Raw genomic sequence first — 25,928 nt, forward strand, 5'->3', positions numbered from 1 at the left:
AGGAAGTTTGGAGTACTGGTGTTTAATTGTCATGATGATGTTATCAAGGACCCACAAGGTATTTTCCATATTTCTTCTCTACCATCGTGAGTGTTTTGACAATGTCACTCTTCATGGTTCCAAGAGAGCTATTTTTCCATGCTAGTTTTTTTTTTAGGTGGTGGAAAAACCTTTTCTAGTAAACTTCATTGGCCATAATTGCATCATATGCCTGTGCATACACCCCTTTTTGGCAGAATAAACATTGCTTGTCTTAAGCAGCTTGACCTAATCAATATTCACCTTCTAAGAATAAAAAGGTGAGCGTTTGCCAGCAAGTAAGAAACGAGGAGGTATGTCTTTGAGAAGGTTGCCTCAGGTCTGTCACAGCTAGGGAATGTCACAATTTTAGTAATTGCTCCAAATTTTCTTAGGAGATTGTGAAATATAGGGCACTCATGACTTGATTCATTCAGTATATTTATTTTTAAATGCCTGTTGTGTTCCGTTTCTTGGCCCTGAGTGTAGAGAAGTGAACAAAAGGGAAAAAAAATCGCTGCCCCCTTGGAGCTTATGATGAAATAGACAAAAATATAAAGCAATTTAATTCATGCTATCTTATGATCAAATGATAGATAAAAATTATAGTAGAGAAGGGAGCATGGAAAGTCTGGGATGGGGTGTACGTGAAGTTGCAGACTTTGTCCAGGGAAGGTCTCTCACTCAGAAAGAAGATGCCTTGAGTAAAGGCTGTGTTGGTATGGGAGCTGATGATGCAGCTCTCTGGGGAGATGAGTGTTCTTGTCAAATGCCCTGTGGCTGGCTGGAATGGGGTGACTAAGGAGGATCACAGGAAGTGAGGTCAGAGGGGAAAGCCAGGAGACAGTTTAGACCAGAGGAGTGACCCAATGTAACATTTTTACAGAATCACTGTGGCAGTTGCATTAAGTAGACCAAAGTAGACCAAAAACAGAAGCAAGGAAACAGCTTAGGAATCTATTGTAATAATCGAGGCGATAGAGGGTAACTTGAATGAAGTAGTGACTCTAGATATTTCTAAGGCAAAGCCCACAGAATGTGCTGACGAACTGGATGTGAGGTATGAGAGGAGGAGAGGCAAGGATGGCAGCCAGGGTTTGGGGCCTCAACAATTCAAAGAATGGAGTTAATATTAACTGAGATTAGAAGAACAGGGATTCAGTTACTGACACATTTAAATTTGACATGTCAAATAAATAATTGTATAAATATTTCTTGAAGACAGATCAATATGTATTTTTTAAAAGGATGAATTTGGCCATTAATAATAGGAAATGGCTTTTAAAAATGTATGTATTAAAAAAAAAACAACAGTAAGGAAGAAGAGAGTACAAAATGGGGAACTAAAGGTTTATGTGGCAGGGGGGCCAGAGCGGGGCAGAGGGATATTTTATATTCCATTGAACAAATACAGGGAAACACTGGAACTGGTTTTAAAATAGTATATTCAAAGAAGCATTTATACACTGAGCATTTATCTAGTGCCTATTATATTTTAGTTTCAAAAATTGCATGTTAAATATATTTATTCGTGTCAGTACCCCAATTTTGAAACCCCAAATCTTCTTAAAAGCACACATCAAAAAAAGAAATACACCACAAAAACCAGTGATAAAAATTTAGGATACGTCTGTTTCCTCTGAACATGGTGCAATTGATGATCCTTCTAAATACATGCATTGTTAACTGTCCAGGCTATCTTCCCCCGACCCAGCTTCCTCAGTATCATACAGCCTCTAGTTAATGCGCAGGCATATCATTCAGTAGTGAGAAAGTCAGAAGAGAGATCAATACATTACATCTTAAGGAGAGTTTATCAGGATGAATGGCTTTTCTTTTGAAGAGGAATTAGTCCAAGATATCTTTTAACCAGATTATTGCACCTATTCGCATTTAACAAGGATGCCACACAGAGGTGCGATTTTCAAACTGCATGCATCACATAAAATGCTGAGAAGCATCTTGTCAAGTACCTTTTTATAGGTACCTTTGACTTGTGTTATAGGTACTCAAGAAATATTTAGGTGGAAAATCTTACTTAGAACATTATCATTTCTAATTTATTTAAAAACTTAAAATTATGGATCATGAAGTAGACATTGCCTGATAAAATGTGCTCTATTCATATGAGGTTGTTGAGAAAACTGAATTCTAATTGTTTTGTCAGGTAAAAGTACTATGGAATAAATACAAGAAATTATTTCGCGAGCAAAGAAATGCTGCTCTTTAACTTGGATTAGGCTTTTCTTTTCACGCTTTTGCACGAGCTTGGTGAATATATGACCTTTGGCCTATATGACCAATGAGGGGAAATGTGCGTATTTAGAGGGGGAATCTGTTTGTTCAGAACTTGAAGTGTACTGAATTGCTTCAGTTTACCTATTTCCTGTGTTAAGTAATTTTTCCAAAATGACCAGTGTTCTGCAAATTTGCAGTAATTAACCTAGCATTTGTGTTTATCTTATTTGAGACCAAATTGATGGTAGATATGAATTAGCCTCATTCTTTGATTGACCAGGCTGTAAGTTTTTAATCTGCAAATTTACTTTCAAGTTCTTCGGACTGCATTTCTTTATATACTTCTTTGTTTTTGTTTTGTTTTGTTTTTGTTTTTTAAAAAGAGTTAGCAAAACCTGTTGTCTGGCAGTTAGTATTTGTTCATGTGTACAAGTTATTAAGATGCTTTACCTAAACAAAATTCTTGTCAAAGTAAAACTCTGATTTGCCAAACATAGCAGCTTACTTTTTATTATGTAAATGTGAATAATGTAAATCCAGTATAAATTTAAATCATGAAACGCAAAATCAAAGTAATGAACTGAGAACCCACCAACCAGCGTGGAATCACAACTTCACTAACACAGTTGCCTCTATCAGCGTGTGCCTCTCCTTGCCTCTGTCTCTACCCGAACTGCCTTCCCTGACCCCCAGCCACTCTTCAATTTTGTGTTCATCATTTACTTTCTTTTTAATACTACTGGTTTTTATCATGTGGTTCCTTAAATAATATGCTTGTTTTTTTTTGTTAAGTTTTTTAAAATTGGTAACATTCTATGTAAGTCTTCTGGGACTTGGCTCTTTTTCCCCGTTTACCGTGTTTCTTTGACATTTATTTATTTTGTTGAATGTAATTGTAGTTCATTTATTTCACTGCTGACTAATATTCCATTGCATGGATCTATTTGCTATCCTATTGATGGGCATCTGGGTTACTGTTGGAGGGTTTCAGTTTGCTTGTTTTACTCATTTTTGATATATGTTTTGATGTATCTATGCATTGATACAGATGTGTGTGTTTATGTGTGATTCAGCCATCATTTATATGTGTACTAGTGTACATGTGCAAACTTGAGGATACATATCTAACGGTAGAAACATAGAGAATGTTCAGCTCTCTGGAGTAATGCCAAATTGTTTTCCAAAACCTTTGGGCCAATTTACCTTCCACTAGTCATACATCAGAACCTCCTGTTGAGCCAAATCATTGCCAAAACTCAGAATTCTCAGAATTCTTAACTTTTCCTAATGTAGTGGCATCTTATCTTAATTTGTTCTTCTGTGATTGCTAATGAGGTTGAACATCTTTTCACGTGGTACTCAACACTTGTGTTTTTTTGAACAAAATGCTTGTTCATGTGTTTTGTCCACTATATACTTAAAACTATGCATTAAATGCATTTATTTTTTATATATATATTTTTTAACGAAGTTTCAAGTGAAGAGTTTATTTCATTTTATAAAAGGGAAACTGTGTATGAGTTGCTATTCATGGAAAAATTCATTTAATTTTGCTTTCCCAAGTTCTTTACTCTCTAACTGTACCCAGTTCAACTATTAGTAATCCATCTAGTGAAGACAAGGCAAAATTGCAAACACAAGGTCTTCTGAAAAATAAAACCATCTCATCTATGAATACTGTCATAGTATTTTAATGTCTGAGTTTACGCTTGTATATGCTTCCCTGGTGGCTCAGACTGTGGAGAACCTGGAGAATTCCTTGGACAGAGGAGCCTGGCAGCTACAGTCCATGGGGTCAGGAAGAGTCAGACACAACTGAGTGACTAACACCAAAGGATCAACATGGCTGTCTGGTGTGTTTCTTTAGCTGGTTCAAGCTAATGAAAAACATAGAGATTGACTTAAAAACTTCTGGGCCAAATGATGTCTCTTCTCATCTATAACAGCAGTAATACCAAATGCTCTACATGGTTTACTTCTATAAGCTTATTTAATCATCATAGCAAAATTTTGATGTATTATTTTGTCATTTATAAATCAGGAAGCTGGGGCCCAGAGATTAAATAACTTGCCTGGGTCCACAGCTAGTAAATGGTAGAAAGAGGATTTCAACCTATATATTCTAGTTTCTAAAGATTGTAGTCTTAACTCTTATGCTACAGATAAGAAAATCATGCAGTTGTTACAGTTTTAAGAAGAGTTTTCCACCCTAAAACTGGAGTAATACTCTGAAGTGCTACCATGTATGTGTTGCCAATGGAGGATAAGCTCAAGAACTCAGTATCACCCATTTTATTAAGTTAATCTGGTTACTTTAGAAATATAGAGCTAGTGTTTCTTTTAGTTTAGAATGCTATACAGTCTATAAGCACAAGGAATGAATAGTTGGTTTTAGGCTTTTGTGTGTTTAAGTATTGAGTCCTAATTTTGAGAAAAGCTAGCCCGGCTGATTCAGTCTCACAAATCAAACAACTTACTGATGTATTTAGCTTTGAAAGAATCTCATCATAAACTGTAATTAATGAACGTAATGATATATATTTTTATTCATTGGGTTCGAATAAATATAAAATTTTCTCTACTAAATAAGGGCCTTTCAGTTTTAAAGAAGATCCAGTTATTTGACCTGAGGCATAGGTCATAAAAGAATGAGCAACACAATGGATTTGGTGATATCACCCAAATCATAAGTTTCCTAACTAAATTTACTTTGGCTTCTGTGGTTGAGGCTTTAGTAGGATATTAGTGGTTGAGGCTTTAGTAGGATATCAGTGGATGTCCAGTTCACAGAGAGGCAGACAGAGAGCCTGATTCACTTACTTTTTCTATTGTTTATTGCATGCCAGTAAAAAATGTTGTAATATCATCTCAAATCCAATCTCTAAAAATTAAGTTCTCCCTTTCCCCAATACCTAGCTCCTTCTTCTGACTATCCTGTCTTTGGTATCATCCCTATCCTTTTAAATTAATTTTTCATATACAAAACTCTTTCTCCTAAAAGTTTTAATCTGTGGAGAGCCTATGGTTTAGTTGAGTCAGTAAAGTCAGCATGTAGGGTATATCCAATCACTATGTGTGTGTGTGCTAAGTCGCTTCAGTCGTGTCCAACTCTTTGTGACCCCATGGACTGTAGCCCACCAGGCTCCTATGTCCATTGGATTCTCCAGGCAAGAATACTGGACTGGGTTGCCATGCTTTTCTCCAGGGGATCTTCCCAACCCAGAGATCAAACCCACGTCTCATGTCTCCTGTATTGGCAGGCAAGTTCTTTACCACTAGCGCCACCATATATTTATAATAATCTGGTCCAACTTCTTCATGTTATAGAGAAGGCAAATGAGATCCAGAAAGATTAAGTAATAGATGTTGAGTGATCTGCTGATGTTCACATAGCTGATTCCAGAGAGAATCAGATTTGTACCTACTATCCTATGTTGCTTAGACCTTTTTATGGAAAGAAATGTTTTCAATGTATGAAGTATAGAGAAGGAGGAAGTAAGCCATTTGTCAAACAACCTCTTACAGAAGGGCAAGGATATGTATAACTATTTCATTATGAAAAATCATGTCAGGAAAAAGTTCTGTTAGTTTGTGAGAGATTGCTGATTGTCAAGCCTGGAATCAGGCTCTCTATTTTTTATATTTTAAAAGAATAACATATAGAAAAGTTGCAAGTGCAATAAAGATAAATTTTTCCCCTAAAGGTTTGATCTGATGCTCTATCATCTCTAAATAAATGAGTGTAGATCTCTTGCAAACAAGAACATTTTCATATAAACCACAATAAAACCATGAAAATCAGGAAATTAATATTGGTGCATTCAGTTCAGTTCAGTCGCTCAGTTGTGTCCAACTCTTTGCAACCCCATGAACTGCAGCACGCCAGGCCTCCCTGTCCATCACCAACTCCCAGAGTTCACCCAAACTCATGTCCATCGAGTCGGTGATGCCATCCAGCCATCTCATCCTCTGTCGTCCCCTTCTCTTCCTGCCCCCAATCCCTCCCAGCATCAGAGTCTTTTCCAATGAGTCAACTCTTCACATGAGGTGGCCCAAGTATTGGAGTTTCAGCTTTAGCATCAGTCCTTCCAAAGAACACACAGGGCTGATCTCCTTTAGAATGGACTGGTTGGATCTCCTTGCAGTCCAAGGGACTCTCAAGAGTCTTCTCCAACACCACAGTTCAAAAGCATCAATTCTTCGGCGCTCAGCTTTCTTCACAGTCCATTACTATCATCTAATCCTCAGATCTCATTCAGTTTTCACAAGTTGTCCCCATAATGTCCCTTATAGTAAAATGTTCTTTATAATAAGAGAATCCAGTTTAGAATCACACCTTGCATTTTACTTGTCACGTCTCTTTAGTCTCTTTCAATCTGAAACCGTTCTTCAGTCTTTGACTTTCAGGATCTTGGCACTTGCAGGATCTTGGCACTTTGAGGACTATTTAGGCTGGTTATTTCATAGAATGTAGGTTATGAATATTTGGCAGGAATATCATAGATGTTATCCTGTGTCTTTTTTCATCTTATAAGGTGGCACAAGATTTCATTTTGACCTATTACTATTGAAGTTCACTTAGATTACTAGATTCAGAGAATCAGTTTTTGTCAGGTTTCTCTACTGTGAAGTTACTCATTTTTCCTCTGTAATTAATAATTATTTTGTGTGAAGGTGCTTTGAAACTGTAAATATCCCTCTCCTGATCAAACTTTTATTTAATTAATGAACTAATTTATGTCACTGTGAGTTCATGAGTATATTTTATTCAGTTGATCTATACTGCATTACTGTTGTTAACTTATTTGGATGCTTATCTTACCCTGAGTTAGCCAATGGGGTCTCCTTCAAGATGGCTTCTGGGTCTTTTTGACATGTCATTCCTCGACCATATTGCTACCTCCAATTTCATTCCCACGTTACAGAGATTAACCACATTTCCTCCCTTTTTGGCACCTCCCCTCTAACAGTGAAGAACTTGCCTATTATTATCCTAAATTTGGTCAGTCTCCCATATGTGGTTGATCTGCCATTTTCATTGACCCTCCGCCACCTCACAATTCTGTTTTGAACTTCACAACCATTTACGTGGAAGCCCTCCTCAGCCCACTTGGATTCCCGCGTTGCACAGCATGGTGCATCTTTTTATTGCACCTTGCTCAGGCATTGACACCCAGTGTTGGAGCACCGCCACGGTGAGTTCTGCTCACCTAACCACCATTCCAGCGCTTGGGCTCTGTCTCCACACCACAGTGTTTCCTCCTTTTACTACAGACATCTGCCTCATCCTGCTTGGACCCTGATACCCCTTATTAGCAATGCTCCATTTCTCTTTTGCCCACTTTTAGGTAAAATGTTGCAAGATACACACATATTCTATACTCCAAATTTTTGGCAATATAGTTTGTGATATTGTAGTTTATCATTTTTTTTGTATTTGTCAATGAATGGACATTTTTAAGTATAATACAGTTGAATTTAGTAATCATATGCTTTATAGGTAACCATTTCTATCTCTTAAGAAAGCCTTCCCTACCCAGAGTTCATAAAGATATCTCTTATATTTTATTTTTAAATATTAGACACTTGTTTTCTCTGCTTAAAACTTGACTTCCTCTGGAATTTATTTTTTATGTATTATGCATTGGGGATTAAATTTCTTTTTCTCCCCCAAATGAATAACCAATTGTTTCAACACTGTTGAGTAAATTCCTCCTTACTTTAGCAATCTGCCATGCAACTTTTATTAAATATCATTTTCCATATATGTGAAGGTCTGTTTCTTCTCCCAATGGTCAGTTTGTCTCTTTTCCAGGAGCACACTAACTTAATGGCTAAAACTTTATAAGTCTCTGTACAGATAGAGCAAGTTCCTGTACTGTATGCTTTATCTGGTTAGATGGCTTGTCTCCTATGGGCTTTTGCTGTCCATTGTAAATTTTAGAATCAACTTATTAAACCTTTGGAATTCTGTTGCATTTCATTCAGTGTATTGGTTCACTTTGAGGAGAATTAGCATGTTGTAGTAGTGAGTCTTCTATTAGGAACATGGTATGTCATCCCATTTATTCAGGTTATCTTCCAATACTGTCTCCATACAGAATTTGCAATGTTTACAAGTTAATTCTTCAGGTATATTTTCATGTTGGATATTTTTTAAATGTTATTTTCTGTTTGTTACTGGTGTATAAAAACAGTTGATTTTTTTATGTGATTTATATTTAGTTACAATGAGTTAAATACTAAAATCTGTTTAGATGAAATGTCAGACATGCTCAAAAGCAGATAAATAAGATTAGAAGTCCAAGTTTTTACTCTGGAATTACTTTTGATGTTTTAATAAGTACTAAGTAGATAGTCATCTTTTTTCTTTTTTTTTTTTAATCAGCTTTATTGAAATAATTTGCTTACCATAAAATTCACCCATTTCAAGAATTCTTTATAGCCACATAGGTGCTCAGTCAACACCACCATTGAATTTTTGAACATATTCATGACTCTTAAAAAGCATCCCATGCCCATTAATCTTCACTCCCCATTCTTATCCTGCTCCATCCTCAGCCCTAGGCAATTACTCATCTACTTGCTGTCTCTGAATTTGTTTATTCTGGACAGTTCTCATAGATGGAATCTTGTAATACATGGTTTTTTGTGACTAGTTTCTTTCACTAGGCACATAATTTGCAAGATTTGTCTGATTGTAGAATATATCAGTAGTTCATTCCTTTTTATGGCTGAATAATATTTCATTGTATTGAATGTATTACATTTTGTTATTCATTGGTTGATAGACACATAGGTTGTTTCTGATTTCTGGCTGTTATGAATAGTGTTGTTGTAAGCATGTACACTACCCTGGTGGCTCAGATGGTAAAGCATCTGTCTACAATGCGGGAGACCTGGGTTCGATCCCTGGGTTGGGAAGATCCCCTGGAGCAGGAAATGGCAATCCACTCCAGTACTATTGCCTGGAAAATCCCATGGACAGATGAGCCTGGTAGGCTACAGTCCCTGGGGTCGCAAAGAGTCGGACACGACCGAGCAACTTCACTATATATCACTACAAGCATGTATATATGTTTTTGTGTGGACATAAGTTTTCTTTTCCCTTCTGTTTATAGCCTCAGAGTAAGAATTTCTGGGTTATTTAGTAGTAACTCAACTTTTTAGGGAGCTTCCAAACTGTTTTCCAAAGAGGCTATGCTATTTTATGTCTCATCAGTAATGTATAAAGGTTTCAGTTTCTTCCTATCCTCCCTAACCTTAGAATTATTCAGTCTTTTAAATATATATATATATCTGTTCTAGTGGGTATATAGTGAAATATCATAGTTTAATTTGGAGTTCTCTCATAAGTCATGATATGTGCATCTTTTGTGTGTTTACCAAACTTTCATGTATCTTTGGTGAAAAGTTCTCAAGTCTTTAGCCTATTTTTAAAAATTGATTTATCATCTTCTTTCAGAGGCCTAAGGGCTTTTAATATGCTGGATACCATTTCTTTATCGTATATACTATTTGCACAAATATTTTCTCCCATCATGAGGCTTGTCTTCTAAGTTGTATCTTTTGAAAAATTTGATGTAGTCCAGATGCTGATGTTGGTAAAGGTTGAAGGCAGGAGGAGAAGGGGACAACAGAGGAGGAGATGGTTGGCTGGCATCACTGACTTGATGGACATGAGTTTGAGCAAGCTCCAGGAGTTGGTGATGGACAGGGAAGCCTGGCATGCTGCAATCCATGGGGTGGCAAAGAGGCAAACACAACTGAATGACTGAACTGAACTGATTTTTTTTTTTAATGGGTTGAACTTTTATTATCATATTTAATAAATCTTTCCCTGACCTAAGGTTATGAGATTTTTTTCCCCTTATGCTCTTTACTAGAAGTTTTGTAGTTTCATTTCTTAAAATTTGGACTGTGATCTATTTTGAGTTACTAATTTTGTATGTTGTGAGGTAAATGTTTATACTCATCAGTTTATTTTTACATGTGAATATCCAGCTGTTCCTGCACCATTTATTAAAAAGACTTCTTTTCTCAGTGAATTGCCATGGCATATTTGTTGAAAATTAAATGACCATGAATGTGACAGTTTATTCTGGGCTATCTATTCTGTTTCATTATTCAGTTGTCCATCTTGGTGCCCGTATCGCACTATGTTGATTATTATAGTTTTATTTAAGTTTTGAAACCAGGTAAAGTCTTGGCAACATTAATCTCCTTTTTCAACATTGTTTGGATATTTGAGGTTCTTTAGACTATCATATATATATTTTAGGATCGATTTCTACAGATAAAAAAAGCAGTGTGAGATTTTGATAGATCACTTTGGGGAGAATTGCCATCTTAACAATACTGAGTTTTCCAATTCATGAACAAGAAATGCATCTTTGTTTATTTATTTAAATAATTTTAAATAAAGATGTTTAATTTCTCTTAACAGTATTTTATATTTTGAGTATACAGGTTTTGCATTTTTTAAAAATAATTTGTATTAATTTTGTATCACACCTCACAGCATTTGGGATCTTCATTCCCCAACCAGAGATTGAACCTGAGCCCCCTGCAGTGGAAGCTCAGTCTCAACCACTGGACCACCAAGGAAATCCCTGCATTTTTTTAGATTTATTCTTAAGTCTTTTATTCTTTTTTGCTACTATTGTGAGTAAGTGGAGATTTTTAAAATTTCATTTTTGACTTGTTTGTTGCTAGTATATAAAATGCATTTAATTTTTATACATGGCTCGTATCCTACAATCTCTCAAAACTTTCTTAATTTTATTAGCACTTTTTTTTTTTTGCTTGGTTAAGATAATCTGCATGCAGGATCATATTGCCTACAAATAAAGAGTTTTTATCTTCTTTTCCAATCTGCATGTCTTTATGTTTCTTGCCTAATTGCTCTGAATAGAGTCACTGGTACAGTGTTGAATAGAAGTGGCTAGAGCCATCATTCTTGCCTCTTCCCAGATGTCAGAGAGGGGAATGTATTCAGTCTTTCTCCAGTAAACATGGTATCACTTTTAGGCTTTTGTCCCAGAAAGGAAGGGTTATTTGACATTGAAGCAATCAACTAATGTATCATATTAAAATAATGTAGGACGAAACTGCATGATTATCTCAATAGACAAAGACAAAAAAGATAAAACAGAAAACAAAGGGTTTAAACAATGAGAGAGAGAGAAAAAGCTACTTTAGATATAGTGAAAAGGAAAATCTTCTCTGAGATGACAAAAAGCTGATCTCTAAACAACCTGGAGGCCTTAGTCACACAAAGAATAAAGGGAACAGGAAGGTGTTCAGCACTTGGTACTGCACTTGATTTGTTTACTTTGTAATTCCAATGTCTCCCACAGTGCCTTGCCCCTACAATTTGTTCAGACAGCAGATAGATAGTTTAGTACCTTGCTTTCTTGACAGTCACATTCTGGTCAAGTTACAGTGACATTTTCTTTTTGTTGTTGTTCAGTTGCTCAGTTGTGTCCAACCGTTTGAGACCCTATGAACCACATTACATCAGGCTTCCCTGTCCTTCACCATCTCCCGGAGCTTGCTCAAACTCATATCCATTGAGTCGGTGATGCCATCCAAACACCTCATCGTCTGTCATCCCTTTCTCCTCCTGCCTTCAGTCTTTCCCAGTGTCAGGGTCTTTCCCAGTTAGTCAGTTCTTCCATCAGGTGGCCAAAGGATTGGAGCTTCAGCATCAGTCCTTCCGATGAGTATTCAGGAGTGAATTCCTTTACAATTGATTCATTTCATCTCCTTGCAGTCCAAGGGACTCCGAAAAGTCTTCTCTAACACCACAGTGCAAAAGCATCAGTCCTCTGGTACTCAGCCTTCTTTATGGTCCAACTCTCACATCCACACATGACTACTGGAAAAACCATAGCTTTGACTAGATGGTCCTTTGTTGGCAAAGTAATATCTCTGCTTTTTAATAAGCTGTCCAGGTTGGTCATAGCTTTTCTTTCAAGGAGCAAATATCTTTTAATTTCATGGTTGCAGTCACTGTCCCCAGTGATTTTGGAATCCAAGGAAAGAAAGTCTTTCACTGTTTCCATTGTTTCCCTGTCTATTTGCCATGAAGTGATGGGACCAGATGCCATGATCTTTGTTTTTTGTATGTTGAATTTTAAGCTGGCTTTTTCATTCTCCTTTCACTTTTATCAAGAGGCTCTTTAGTTCCTCTTCACTCTCTGCCATAAGGGTGGTGTCATCTGCATAACTGAGGTTATTGATATTTCTCCCGGCAATCTTGATTCCAGCTTGTGCTTCTTCCAGCCCAGTGTTTCTCATGATGTACTCTGCATATAAGTTAAATAAGCAGGGTGACAATATACAGCCTTGACCTATTCCTTTCCCAATTTTGAAATGAAGTCTGTTGTTTCATGTCCAGTTCTAACTTTTGCTCCTTGACCTGTATGCAGGTTTCTCAGGAGGCAGGTCAGGTGGTCTGGTATTCCCATCTCTTTAAGACTTTTCCACAGTTTCTTGTGATCCACACAGTCAAAGGCTTTAGCATAGTCAATAAAGCAGAAGTAGACATTTTTCTGGAACCCTCTTGCTTTTTCTGTGATCCAACGGATGTTGGCAATTTGATCTCTGGTTCCTCTGCCTTTTCTAAATCTAGCTTGACCATCTGGAAGTTCTCAGTTCATGTACTATTAAAGCCTAGCTTGGAGAATTTTGACTATTATTTGCTAGTGTGTGAGATGAGTGCAATTGTGTAGGAATTTGAACATTCTTTGGCATTGCCTTTCTTTGGCGTTGGAATGAAAAGTGTCCTGTGGCTACTGCTGAGTTTTCCAGATGTGCTGACATATTGAGTGCAGCGCTTTCACAACATCATCTTTTAGAATTTGAAATAGCTCAACTGGAATTGCATCACCTCTACTAGCTTTGTTTGTAGTGGTGCTTCCTGTGGCCCACTTGACTTTGCATTGCAGGATGTCTGGCTCTTGGTGAGTGATCATACCATCGTGGTTATCTTGGTCATGAAGATCTTTTTTGTATAGTTCTTCTGTGTATTCTTGCCACCTCTTCTTAATATCTTCTTATCCTTTGGAAACATATATTTTAACAATTGCATAATACTTTACAATATAATTATAAGAAATCATTTGAATGTTTTATTTATTTTTTTTATTCATAGTCATGTTTCCTTCCTTCATGATTTACAACACATCTGGCATATTGTTTCATTGATTTGGATTTAAGGCTATTTTTTCCATTTATTCATATTCTATGATAGTTGTTGATTTTATACTATCTTTACTAATTTTTATTTAAGTATTCTTTTAACTTATTCTTCATTTGGTCATAAGTTTAGCTCAGAAAGGTTATAATAATGCTTTAATAGGTAAAACAATTCTAGTATGTGGCAAAATATCAAACGTGAACTGTGGATACTGAATATTGTTTCCTCTCTACATGAAAGAATGTAGACTCATGAACTTTATGTACTATTACCAAGTATTTAGCACTATCTGAATTGAGATTATGGGAAGTGAGTAGTATTAGAAAAAAGTCTGGAATTATGCTCCAGAGAACTGTCAAGGCCTTGTCTTATTTGCAAGTAAAATATAACAGGGTTTGAATTCCACTTTTAACTTCTTACTAGTTTTGTAATTCGGGAATTCGGGGTAACTTAAACTCAGTTTCCTCGCGTATAAAATGAGGATTATAATCATCATCTTGTAGAAAAGTGAAGTTGCTCAGTTGTGTCCAACTCTTTGCGATCCTATGGACTGTATTCTACCAGGCTCCTCCATCTCATAGGGTTGTATAGAGTTTTGTGCAGTACTTGATGCATAGTAACTATCCAGTAAATGAAAGCTATCTTTACCTTCTGTTGAGTCTCTCATAGTCCTGGGAGTGCTGGTGAGAGTGGTAGCAAAGCCTCTGAAGATGTTTACTTTTACTCTTGTCAAGAATTGGTCATATTCTTCAGTGAATATGGCTGTTTCGAAACTGTTTCTTATCTACCCATGTGCCAAAAAAGATATGGCCCAAAAGGTGGTATTCTAAAGTAAATTAAGTTAAACCTTTTGTCATTAACTTATAGTTATTGTACTCAAAAATATAGTTGTAATTACTTTCTTTTCCAACTTGAAAGATAATTTTTTTTTCTTTTTCAAGAAAAAAAAAAGAAATGGAACTAAAAATTGAACAGTTATAACATTGACAAGGGGCAGGATAGCGTTGTCTTGGGGGTAGCTTCCTAGTTGGTAGACTGGGAGTTTAGGGAATTCGGAAGGCCTCTGGAATATTCTAATAGGAATACTAAGTTGATTGTAAATATGGTTATTTTTAAGTTCAAGTATAAAGCACTGCCTTATAAATTATCAGAAGTGATTATTCCTGTCTCAGAATTCCTATCAGGATTTATACTCAAGGCCTAGTTTGAGTCCAGGATCTATCATTTGGGGCATGACTCTTACCCAGCACTGCTTTCTTCTCCGTAAAATGGGATAAGGCCTCCCCTGCTTGTTTCACTGAGTTACGAATAATCAATGAGGTCATGTCCATGAAAGTGCTTTGTAACTGGCATGACACCCTTTCATCCTGTCAGACCAGCCCTTTCTCACTCTTGTTTGGTAGGTCACTGGTGAGGGTGACATGATAACCCAGAAATCTGTACTGTACACTACCTCCTACGAGTGTTTGCTTTATACACATACAAGGGATTAGACAGTGGTAGACTGTTGATATTTCATCCTTTAACTTGTTTTATTTATTATAAAAGTAATACACATTTATTGTGAAGAAACTAAAAAATACAGATAAGGAAAAAATAAAAAATAAAAGTTACCTGTACCTGGAAGAATAATTACTATATTTATTTTTGTATAATTTTAAAACAAAAATTCAGTTACACAGAACATAATGTTTCCTGTTTTATCACTTAATATATAATATTGTATATTATTCCCTGAAACTTAATTCCCTTATATATATTTTAGTGGCTATGTAGAATGTAATGACATGCTTATGGCTAAATATGTGTACATATCCTCTTTTTTTTTCTTATTAGGAAAAATTCTGTACTTAGAATTGCTACATCAAGGGGCATACAACATTTTAAGAAATACAAGTTTTTAGCTTCATTGAAATGTAATTGACATAAACTGCACATATTTAAGGTATACAGTTTGATAAATGTTGACATACGTGTATACCCATTAAATCAGCACCACAATTAAGATCATGCTCTTTTGTAATCCCATCTTCCTGTGACTTTTCACAACTATTCCCAGGCAACCACTGATCTATTTACTCTCCCTGTTGATTAATTTGCGTTTACTACATTTTTATGCTTGCAGAATCACACACTATTTTTTTCTTTTTGTCTGGGTTCTTGTACTCAGCACAGTTATTTTGAAATTCATTAATGTTGTTTATATCAACAGTATATCATTTTTTGCTGTTGATTGCTGAGTAGTAAATGTTCCATTGTATGGATATACCATAATTCATTCACCTATTGATGGGAATTTGAGTTGTTTCCAGTTTTTGGCTATTAAAAATAAAATTGCTTTGGACATTGGTGTAGAAGTCTTTCTATATATGTAAAATATTTGATATTTATTACCACATTTTTTGCTGGGAAGGTTACGTAGGTAATATATTGAAATAGACAAAGCTTAATATGAAACTAGCATTTTTTTTTTCTTTTTAAGAAACTTTGGAAATATATCTTTGGGAGTATTTAGAATTTTTAGATGTAACTTTATTGGATTAACTTGATAGAAATTTGAAATTAATAGGTTACTAAGTGCTTCTTAGCAACTATCAACCTTTTTCACAGTTTGTTTTCTTGAATCATCTACTTGTATCAAGTAAATGTGTTGTCTAAGAAGCAAAAATCTGTTGCTTGCCTTTAGTGGTAAATTAGTATTTCATAAACAACTCATATTTCTCTGTGAAATGAGTCTATTGAACTTGAACAAGAAAAAATACTCAGAGAAGTTTATAGAACTTCACAAAAGATACTCCAGAATCTGGTTTGGAAGAGATGCCAAACTCTTTTTTTCCTTTTCCTAAGACACTCACTAGATTGAAGGAGGAGCGGGAATCTGAAGACTCCAAATGACATCAGAGTTACTTTTCAGCAGCCTTCTCAGTTTCCTTTCTCAGAAAGCAGAGACTCCAACCTTGGAGATGGACGGTGAGAATATTTTTCCTGAGTTCTTAAGCTTAATCATTGTGACTTCAGTATATTTCAGACAGTCCTTTTTTAGTTATAAATGAGCTTATAGTTACCAGATTTGTGTTTTGTGCTTTATCTGTGCAAATAACTTCCATTATGCAGTGTGTGTGTATGTGTGTTTTTAATTGAATAGGATATGATCTTATAACTAAGGAACTTATAGGGAAAGAATAAATATAGGTAAATAAGTATCATCAAACAATAGGAAGAGGTTAAATACCATAAGAAAGACACACAACATTCTTGAGAATTCAGAGGTGTGGATTACTTCTGGAGAGAGTAATTGAGATGCTTAAAAGAACAGCATTTATGTTAATGATGCTTTTGTTTTTTTTACCAGAAAAAAAAAAATTGTTTTTTTTAACCAGAAACCAGAGAGAATGGACAGCTAATATAAATAGCAATCTGATTTCAGATAAAAAGTTAATTATCATTTGGAGGAAAAATAGAACTATGTTTGGTTTTTGTGGGTTTATTATAGTATAAGTCAGTGATTACTTTTTGAATTATATAAAATGGTTACCTCTTCCAAGGCAGATAGTAGTAGTTCAGCATTTCTGAGAAGTGATTTAAAAATCTGATTAAATTATTACAAGTAGATTGGCAGTGCTGCAGAAAGAGATAAGTGAGTGGCTTACTCTCCTAGGACTTACCTACTTGTTTTCTAGTATAGCTACAACCTAAATGAATTTGTCATGTCTTAAGTTCTTGGACCTTACGCTACTTATACATATGGACAGAAGAACAATAAGTAAACAGGGAAAAGGCACAGTGACTGATTATTGTGCTCATAATTAGTTGTGAAGAGTTCAGCTAACTGAAAACTCTGTTTTGGAAGAGAGATAGCGGATAGATTATCCTAAATTCATGGCGTTTTATGGACCATGATGTTTCAGTAGGGGGATGGCAGCTTTGAGCCAGATTTGTTCTCTACCTGTAAGCATCATATGGTTGGCACAGTGATAATACTAATTCCTTTTTCTTCACTGTTTTAATTATGTTCAGAAAATCTAGTGATGAGGTTTTTCTTTTAATTATTCTACTTTTATTTTAATTAGTGTGTGTATTCTTTCTTGTAATTTAGGCAAGGCAATCTTTAAAACATTATACTTATTAAACAAAAACACGATAAAATTATTAGTGGTTATTGGTTGCTAGTCATTTTTTCACATATTCACTTATCTTTTTCCTCAACCTAACTTTTATTTATAAATATTCAAAGTTCTTTTACTCGGGTATAATTATGTGTTGATATCTGTTTGATAGTCTGAAATATGCTCTTATTATTTGTAGAAACATAGTTGATATTAAATCCTAATTCTTGATTTTTATTTTTTTTTAAATGAAAATTCTAATCATTCATATTCTTGTGACCATCAAGGTATAATTATGTCTTGTTTGTTGCTCTTAATTTGTCATCACCCTTGTTTTGTGGTAAGCTCCAACCACTTTGGACAGTTGGTAAATAAATTGTTATAGCCAGATGGTAAACATACATAGCCAATAAATTGTCCTTGAAAAAATGACCAAATTTAGGTCTTTGTTCTAGATAGCAGATAGATTACTTAGAATACACAGTGAACAACTTTCAAAGCAATTAAATTTGAATTATTAGTGATTAGCTCTGTCATTTATATATGTTTTCAAATATTTAAGATTTTAAAAATAATATGTTAAGTGTATTGTTTCTATAATATGTCTTGTTGAACAGTTTTTCCTTTTGAATGAGGAACTCATGGCCAAATAAGTTTGGGAGAAGTTGAATCATATTATAAAATACCTATTCACTAGGCCTTCCATTAGCCCATGGACTATCAGTCTCCAATAAGGAAGATCTTGAATATATCTAATATATGACACAATAGATTGAAGACTCTGAACTAATATATTAATGTTTCATAAGGTTTTACTATGGTTTGTCTGTAATACAGCTCCACTTTGAAACTAGTCATGTTATATTTTTAAGTATAGTAATGTCCTAAATAAGAAGTCAAAGAGGATGATTAGGAAAAAAGGAAAAGTATTTAATTAATAATAATGTAAACCATATGAAACATGAGTGTTTATAAAGCTTCTTAATGTCTTAGATCAAGATTTCACCCTTTATTGTATTTTAAAGGGTTCCATGTATTTTCTCTGCTCTGTTCATCTTAGTGTGTAACATATATAAGCTAATTTTGATAAATATTGATAATATAAAAGTTAATATCTTGGGTAGAAGTGGATTATTGGCCATAATTCAGTTTAGCTTGAAACACTGAATATACTCATTTTCTAAGTAGAGTTTTATTGTTATATCTCATGATTTCTCATTGGGAAGGGTGCTTTTTTGTACATTATTTTTTTCCTAGTTTGGTTAAATTGTTGATGACTATTTCAACAGATGTCTAAAGTGTTAAAAACTTTTTTGTCATGTATAGTATCTATATGAAGAAACAAAAATGTGAGCCAGTAATTTAGCTGATTGTAATAGTTTGGGTTACCAGGTTGGATATGAGGCTAATTGTCAACATGGGAAATCTTCCCTGAACTTTATAAAGCTTTATTTAACTTTATATAGCTCCTTAAAGTAAGGTTTTTAAGAAATACTGCTTTTAAAAAGTATTTAAACTTCTACACAAAGGTTTCAGTGAGAAACCTTTGTATTTGCTATTGGTGAAATCAAGATCAGTCCAGAATCTGGGTGAGTCATTGGGGTTGATTGAATTTCATTGCCATTAACTAACTTGGCTATCTCACTTATGCTTCCCTGGTTTCGTGGATGCCCTGGGCAAGAAAATTTGGATGTTCCGCTCAAATAAACCATTGTTAGTTCCCAACATAGCTTCCACCTAATCGTTAGCTTCCTTTCCCATGACCAGCATTTTGGTTCAGAGTTCTTTTCTCATCTGGAGCTCTTGTGCTGCTAAGCCTCCATACCGATGTCTTTGTTGCAGTCTCTCACAGGTGCTAGATCTTTCCAAAACTCCACTCCACTGTGTTACTTCTTTGATCAAAATAATTCAGTTATGCCAGTAGCAAAATGACCATAAAAAAAAATAGCAAGACTTTCTTCAATCAATCCTGATTTACCATTACAATGGGAAACATTCATATAATTAACATTTTTCTGAATTTGATGTCTATAAAAATTGATTTTCCATTAAGTTTTTTTACTTAATACTTGAGTTGATATCACTAACGGTATTTTAGGAGGAAAATTCCCACTATACTGAGCCTCTGTGTCAAGTAAGGGTTTTTTTCCCTCTACCATGAAAGGTTTAAATGAATTAATTAAAATACTTTTAACATGTATTGATTTAAGTGTCAATTCACTTTCTCTTCTTACACAGATCCTGTTTTTTTTTTTTAATTAACTGTTTCAATCTGATATTTTCCTTGATTCTCTGGTACATTTTGCCCTTCAACCATTTGGCCTGTGGTTTGTATATCTGAAATTGGTGTGATTCTATCAGTAGAGCTTATTATATACTTTATTTAGATAATTAGAATTTCTCCATTCTAGATTAGAGCTATGCTAGTAATTTTCAAACCCTATTTATTTTCTTTTTTGCATTTACCTTTAGAGAAATTGTTGACAGTATAATCTGTGCAAGCTTCTGCATACTAAGTCACTCAGTCATTGTCCGACTCTGTGTGACCCCATAGACTGTAGCCTGCCAGGCTCCTCTGTCCATGGGATTCTCCAGGCCAGAATACTAGAATGGGTTGCCATGCCCTTCTCCAGGGGATCTTCCCGACCCAGGGATTGAACCCACGTCTCTTATGTTTCCTGCATTGGCAGGTGGGTTCTTTACCACTATCGCCATCTGGGAAGCCATGTAAGCTTCTAGCCTGAAATTTTTATTTCCTGCTATTGCTGCCCTTCATCCCCACCATCTTGTGTGCTAAGCCTTTCAAAATATTTGTGGTGGAGTACTAGTTTTTGTTTGGTTGTTTTCACTTCATTATGTTAGTAACTTACTTTTACTGTGCTTTTAAAAAGCTTCTATCTAAGGCAGATTGAAAATTAAGAAACATACATACAAATTATACATCCAAATCTTTGATCATTAAATTCAAAAGACAGCAAATTACTTTGTCAAATTGTATGAAAGTTTAGATCCCCTGGAGGAGGAAATGGCAACCCACTCCAGTATTCTTGCCTGAAAAATTCCAAGGATAGAGGAGCCTGGCGTGCAGTAGTCCATGGGGTCATAAAGAGTTGGACATGACTGAGCAACTGAGCACAGAATTACTTGTAATTTTTGTTCTTTAAGTGAATTACCTATTTTCTGGAACACACTATATTGCTCTGCTACCCTGCTCAAACTGATGCTTCTCCTACTTTTAGGATGCTTTTAGCTTCTTTTCTAATTGGCAAAGCCTTGCTTGTGTTAGAGTCAATTTGCATACCACGTCTGTGGAGTGTCTTCACTAAAAAAAGTGTTGCTTGCCTTTTCATCCCATCTTCTTCCCGAGAATTTGCCCGTCCATGCTTTTTACACTTTGTTCATGCCTTCTCTTATAGTAGTATCTCATTATGTCACTGATTATATTTTTTTCTGGCAATATTGTGGTTCCACTAAAGGCTGGTGTACTACTTAGTTACTCTTCTATCTTCAGCTCTCAACATAGCAGCTTCTTTATAAATATATGTGGAGTCATTGCTTCTTATAAATTAAAGAATATATCCCCTGTGGTCTTTTTAAAAGGTCATCCTTTAATTTTTCCCCTAGTGTTTTGGAATCATTTCTGCACAGAGAACAGTGTTTATCAGTCACAGTTATAATGTAAATTCTTGAAAATTAGAAAGTAGAGATTTCATTTGAAGATTAAAACCAAGATTGTGCTTCTCAAGAAGTACTTCTTTGCTTTAGTAAACCAGCAGCAGTTTTCAAACTTCTTGCCTCAGGATCCTTTTGTACTCTTAAAATATTGAGGGACCCCAGAGAGTTTTTGTTTAGAGGGTCATATCAACCAATATTTACCATATTAGAAATTTTAAACTGAGAAAAATTTTAAAACACAGGATTACACAAGTATGCATTCCAAGAGTCATCAACAGAGTGCTTACATATCCTATAGCCCTAGACAACTCCATTGTAGACTTAGAAGAGAAAGAGACAAGAAAGCAGATAACAGTTTAGTGTTATGAAAGTAGCATTGACTTCATGTGCCTCCTGAATGGATCATGGGTTGCTTTGGAGTCCCTGGACCACACTTAGGGAACTGCTGCTTTACAAGAATTCACTTTAATTGCCAGCAGAATATTCTGTATTTTTTATTTTGATCGTGTTGTAACCTAGCTTTTGTGTTTATAGATTAATAATTTTTTTTTGAAGTATCTGTGAGGTCTATCATGTTACCCACTCTTCTATTAATGTCTAGACATAGAATGTGCTGGAGCTTATTACCAGTGTTGGCAGCTGTAAGAAGGAGATGCTTACTCAAGGAGCAGTCATTTTATTTGTGGATACTCAGTAAGGTCATTCCTAGTTATGCCCTGTCAGTACCCTGGCTTTTACGTGCTAGCCCTTTTTATGACTAATGAACTTCCAAATACTTCTTCTGTGATGATTCTCCTTACTCCAGAGGGCTTAGAGGTTTGGTCATTTTCCTATTTCACAAAGTAAAGTTTATACCATTTTCAGTGGAGTGGGAAGTCTTCCCTTCGAGACCTTTCCTTCTTCTCTCCTTTGTTTGACCTTCCCCTCCACTTGCCTCAACATGATCCCCGATGCTGGCTGTCCTTTTCTGGGAGTACAGTCTGCTCTCTGGCAGATAGTGACTTGGCCCTAGTGAATTCTGTTCTTTGTCACTCTCTACCCTCTTACCTTGGCTGATACTCTGTTAAATTCTTTCTGAGGTCTTAGCAGGACAGTCAGTCTCCTAGAGTATTTGACGACTCTCTTCAAAGTACAAGGGGACTGGGTCTTCCGGGAGTGTCCTGGGCATGCATTGTATATACCTGTCAGCTGCATGGGAGCACCAAGATGGCTGCTCGTTCAGACTCCTGTTAATTCACTGACAGCTCTATTCTGTTTACTCACCAGTCTTTTTATTGTGTGTTGGTGTCATCGTGTGAGCTGTAATTTGGGGCTTTATCTTTATGAGTGACAAACTAGAAGCACAAAGCTGACAGAATGTTAGGGACTTTTTATTTTTTAATTCTGTGTCCTAAACATAGTAAGCAGTCAGTAAATGTTTGCTAAGTTAATTTTATTTTCATTAGTGTTGATGAAACTCTGAGCTCCAACAATGACTTTATGGTTTAAGCCAGGCCTCTCTCCCTTATTGGAGAAGGAAATGGCAACCCACTCCAGGATTCTTGGCCTGGGAAATCCCATGGACAGGGGAGCCTGGCAGGCTACAGGCCTCACAAAGAGTTGGACATGACTGAGTGACTGAGCATGCACATCTGTCTTTTATAGCCAAGGGAACTCTGCTATCACACTCTACTGAAAAAGTACATGTTGCTGCCTTATAAGCAAAATCCTTGCCTGATACTTAGTGAAGATTCCTATTTGAAAGATACAAACTTCGACTCTCCAACAGAATCTGATTCTGACTCTTTGTTAAATACCTTTAGTTTTCTTGTACATCCGTACGTCATATTGCCATGTATTCTACAAACCTAGGCTTGAGACATCATAATTATTTTCTTTTTTTTACTTAATGAACTTGCTATTGAAAATACCCTATTTTGTAACACTCTAATTTATGTTAGATATATTGCTATCTAAATATTTAAACCAGGTTTCATTTTTTTTCAGAGTTGTCTTTTTCTTCACCTCTCCTGCTCCTACCTTATTTTGACTGTTTTCTTCTCTGCACTAATTTGTTTCAATTTCTTTCCCCTCCAAGCCATCAGCAGCTCTGCAACTCTCTTTTGTTTTTGTGTTCTAACATTAATTTAGTCACACCATTGCCTGTAGACCTCCTGCTGCTCACCAGATAAATGCCAACTTCTTGACATGACCTTGATTCAGAGTCCTTGGTCCCAATTGTGTTTTCAGCCTAATCTCTAGTCACATTGGGCCACTGCTTCCTGTATCCCACTAAGTAATTCCCTGCCTTTGAGTGCTGTTTTGGAACCTACAGTGACTGCCATTCTCTTCTGCCTCATTTTTTTAACCATCACTGATCACCACCCTGGGCATCAGTCAGTTCAGTCGCTAAGTCATGTCCGACTCTTTGCGACCCCATGAATCACAGCATGCCAGGCCTCCCTGTCCATCACCAACTCCCAGAGTCCACCCAAACTCATGTGCATCGAGTCGGTGATGCCATCCAGCCATCTCATCCTCTGTTGTCCCCTTCTCCTCCTGCCCCCAATCCCTCCCAGCATCAGAGTCTTTTCCAATGAGTCAGCTCTTCACATCAGGTGGCCAAAGTATTGGAGTTTCAGCTTTAGCATCAGTCCTTCCAGTGAACACCCAGGACTGATCTCCTTTAGGATGGACTGGTTGGATCTCTTTGCAGTCCAAGGGACTCTCAAGAGTCTTCTCCAACACCACAGTTCAAAAGCATCAATTCTTCAGTACTCAGCCTTCTTCACAGTCCAACTCTCACATCCATACATGGCCACTGGAAAAACCATAGCCTTGACTAGACGGACCTTTGTTGGCAAAGAAATGTCTCTGCTTTTGAATATGCTATCTAGGTTGGTCACAACTTTCCTTCCAAGGAGTAAATGTCTTTTAATTTCATGGCTTCAGTCACCATCTGCAGTGATTTTGGAGCCCCAAAAATAAAGTCTGACACTGTTTCCACTGTTTCCCCATCTATTTCCCATGAAGTGATGGGACCGGATGCCATGATCTTAGCCTGACCTTGGGCATAGCACAGCTGAAAACGTAGTTACAGCCCACTCTGTTACTGCTGGACTTACAAACCTCAGCATTAACATTTAGCACTTACACCCTGTCTCCTTTTGCACAATGACTAAAGAAAACTTCACTTGTTCACTCTCATGTTATATACTTACTAGGTATACTTTACCCTTTTCTGCCCCATTTGGGAAACCGTATCTCAGTGGTCCCCAACCTTTCTGGCATCAAGGACAGGTTTCATGGAAGACAGTTTTTCTATGGACTGGGGTAAGGGGGGGGGGATGGCTTCAGAAGATTCAAACACATAACATTTATTATGCACTTTATTTCTATTTTTATTACATTGTGATATATATTGAAATAATTATACGACTCACCGTAATGCAGAATTAATGGAAGCCCTGAGCTTGTTTTCCTGCAACTAGGTGGTCCCATCTTAGGGTAATGGGAGAGCGATGGGGATCAGCTGTAAGTACAGATGAAGGTTCAGTCACTTGTCTGCTGCTGACCTCCTGCAATTAGGCCTGGTTCCCAACAGGCCACTGACTGGTACTGGTCCATGGCCTGGGTGTTGGGGACCCCCGGCGTATCCAAATTCAAGTGAGTTAGTTTGGTTGCCACTCAGCATAAACTTGAACTCAAGTCTGTTTTTTCAGACAGGTATAATTTGCAATCTATTGGACCTTAATACATTTTATACCTTATACTAAATACTCTTTATAACTAATTATGGCATATATTATATATGATGAAAAACTAACATGTCACAGGTTACACTGATTTTAGGTTATTGCAGTTTAATTATTATAGCTCTTTTTTCGCCTAGATTATTTCCTGAGAGCTGTAGCTACTAAATTAAATTTGAAGGGTACTGCAGAGAAGACATGCACCCTCTGATGGCATTAATACCTTCTTTTTTGGCCTACATTGGAAATACTATAACGTTACAATAAAAAAAAGATGTCTTGCTGACTTCTTATAACAAGGCTGAGACTGCCTTATCTTGTTTTACTTATGTTCACTTTCACTATTCTGATATTTTCCTCATCTTACCAGTGTATTCATCATGTTAGGAATAAGAACTTTAGTAAACATATCATGCATTTTTTTTTTACTTATTTTAATTTTAGTAAGCTGTTTGCAACATGAAGTTTATGACTTAACCAGCTGAAAGCTTATTCTTTAAAAATAAATTGAAATTGAGAGATTAATGTCAATGAAAATATTTCCTTAGTCTTAACATATCACTTGCAGCAACTCTAAAAGATAAACAAATAGAATTTAAGTTTTATATGCTCTACACTACACTATGATCTAGAAAAAAAAATCCCACCCAAAATCTTTGATTGCAATGGGAGGGTTTCATTTTAAGGACTAATAGCTGCCTCATGCTTTGTGATTGCTTGCTTCCATAATTTGTTATGAAGAAAGGCTTCTAGGTAAACTGTCTCCCAAAAGCTTGTGATTTGTTCTGTTCTGCTTGGGAAGGGTTAAGAGGAGACAACATCCTGTCAAAGACCTTGTTTTTAATTTTGCTTTGCACACTGGCACAGATCCTGCTAAGAGCAGCCCAGATTAGTTCGGAAAACCTTTGAAGAGATTTAAGATGTCCTTCAGCCAGTTTGAAGGTTTTTGTCTTGCAA

At 36.0% G+C, this 25,928-nt stretch overlaps 1 protein-coding gene across 8 annotated transcripts in view; it reads left to right on the forward strand.

The window, feature by feature from the left end:
- Nucleotides 1–25,928, forward strand: part of LOC139176037 (mothers against decapentaplegic homolog 7-like) — a 211,195-nt gene that overhangs the window by 31,519 nt on the left and 153,748 nt on the right. For 5 of the 8 annotated variants that reach the window (XR_011565857.1, XR_011565858.1, XR_011565861.1 and 2 more), the window contains exon 3: nucleotides 16,307–16,429. The exons of 1 other annotated variant lie outside the window; for it this stretch is intronic. Coding sequence is in view for 2 of the 7 variants with exons in the window: in XM_070786416.1 (XP_070642517.1) it covers nucleotides 3–90 (88 nt within the window). In the remaining 5 variants the exon portion in view is untranslated. 2 more of the 8 variants (XM_070786427.1, XM_070786416.1) reach the window with 2 other exon arrangements.

The sequence above is a fragment of the Bos indicus genome, chromosome 1 (genome assembly GCF_029378745.1).
Source record: "Bos indicus isolate NIAB-ARS_2022 breed Sahiwal x Tharparkar chromosome 1, NIAB-ARS_B.indTharparkar_mat_pri_1.0, whole genome shotgun sequence".
In the NCBI taxonomy this organism is placed as follows: Eukaryota; Metazoa; Chordata; class Mammalia; order Artiodactyla; family Bovidae; genus Bos; species Bos indicus.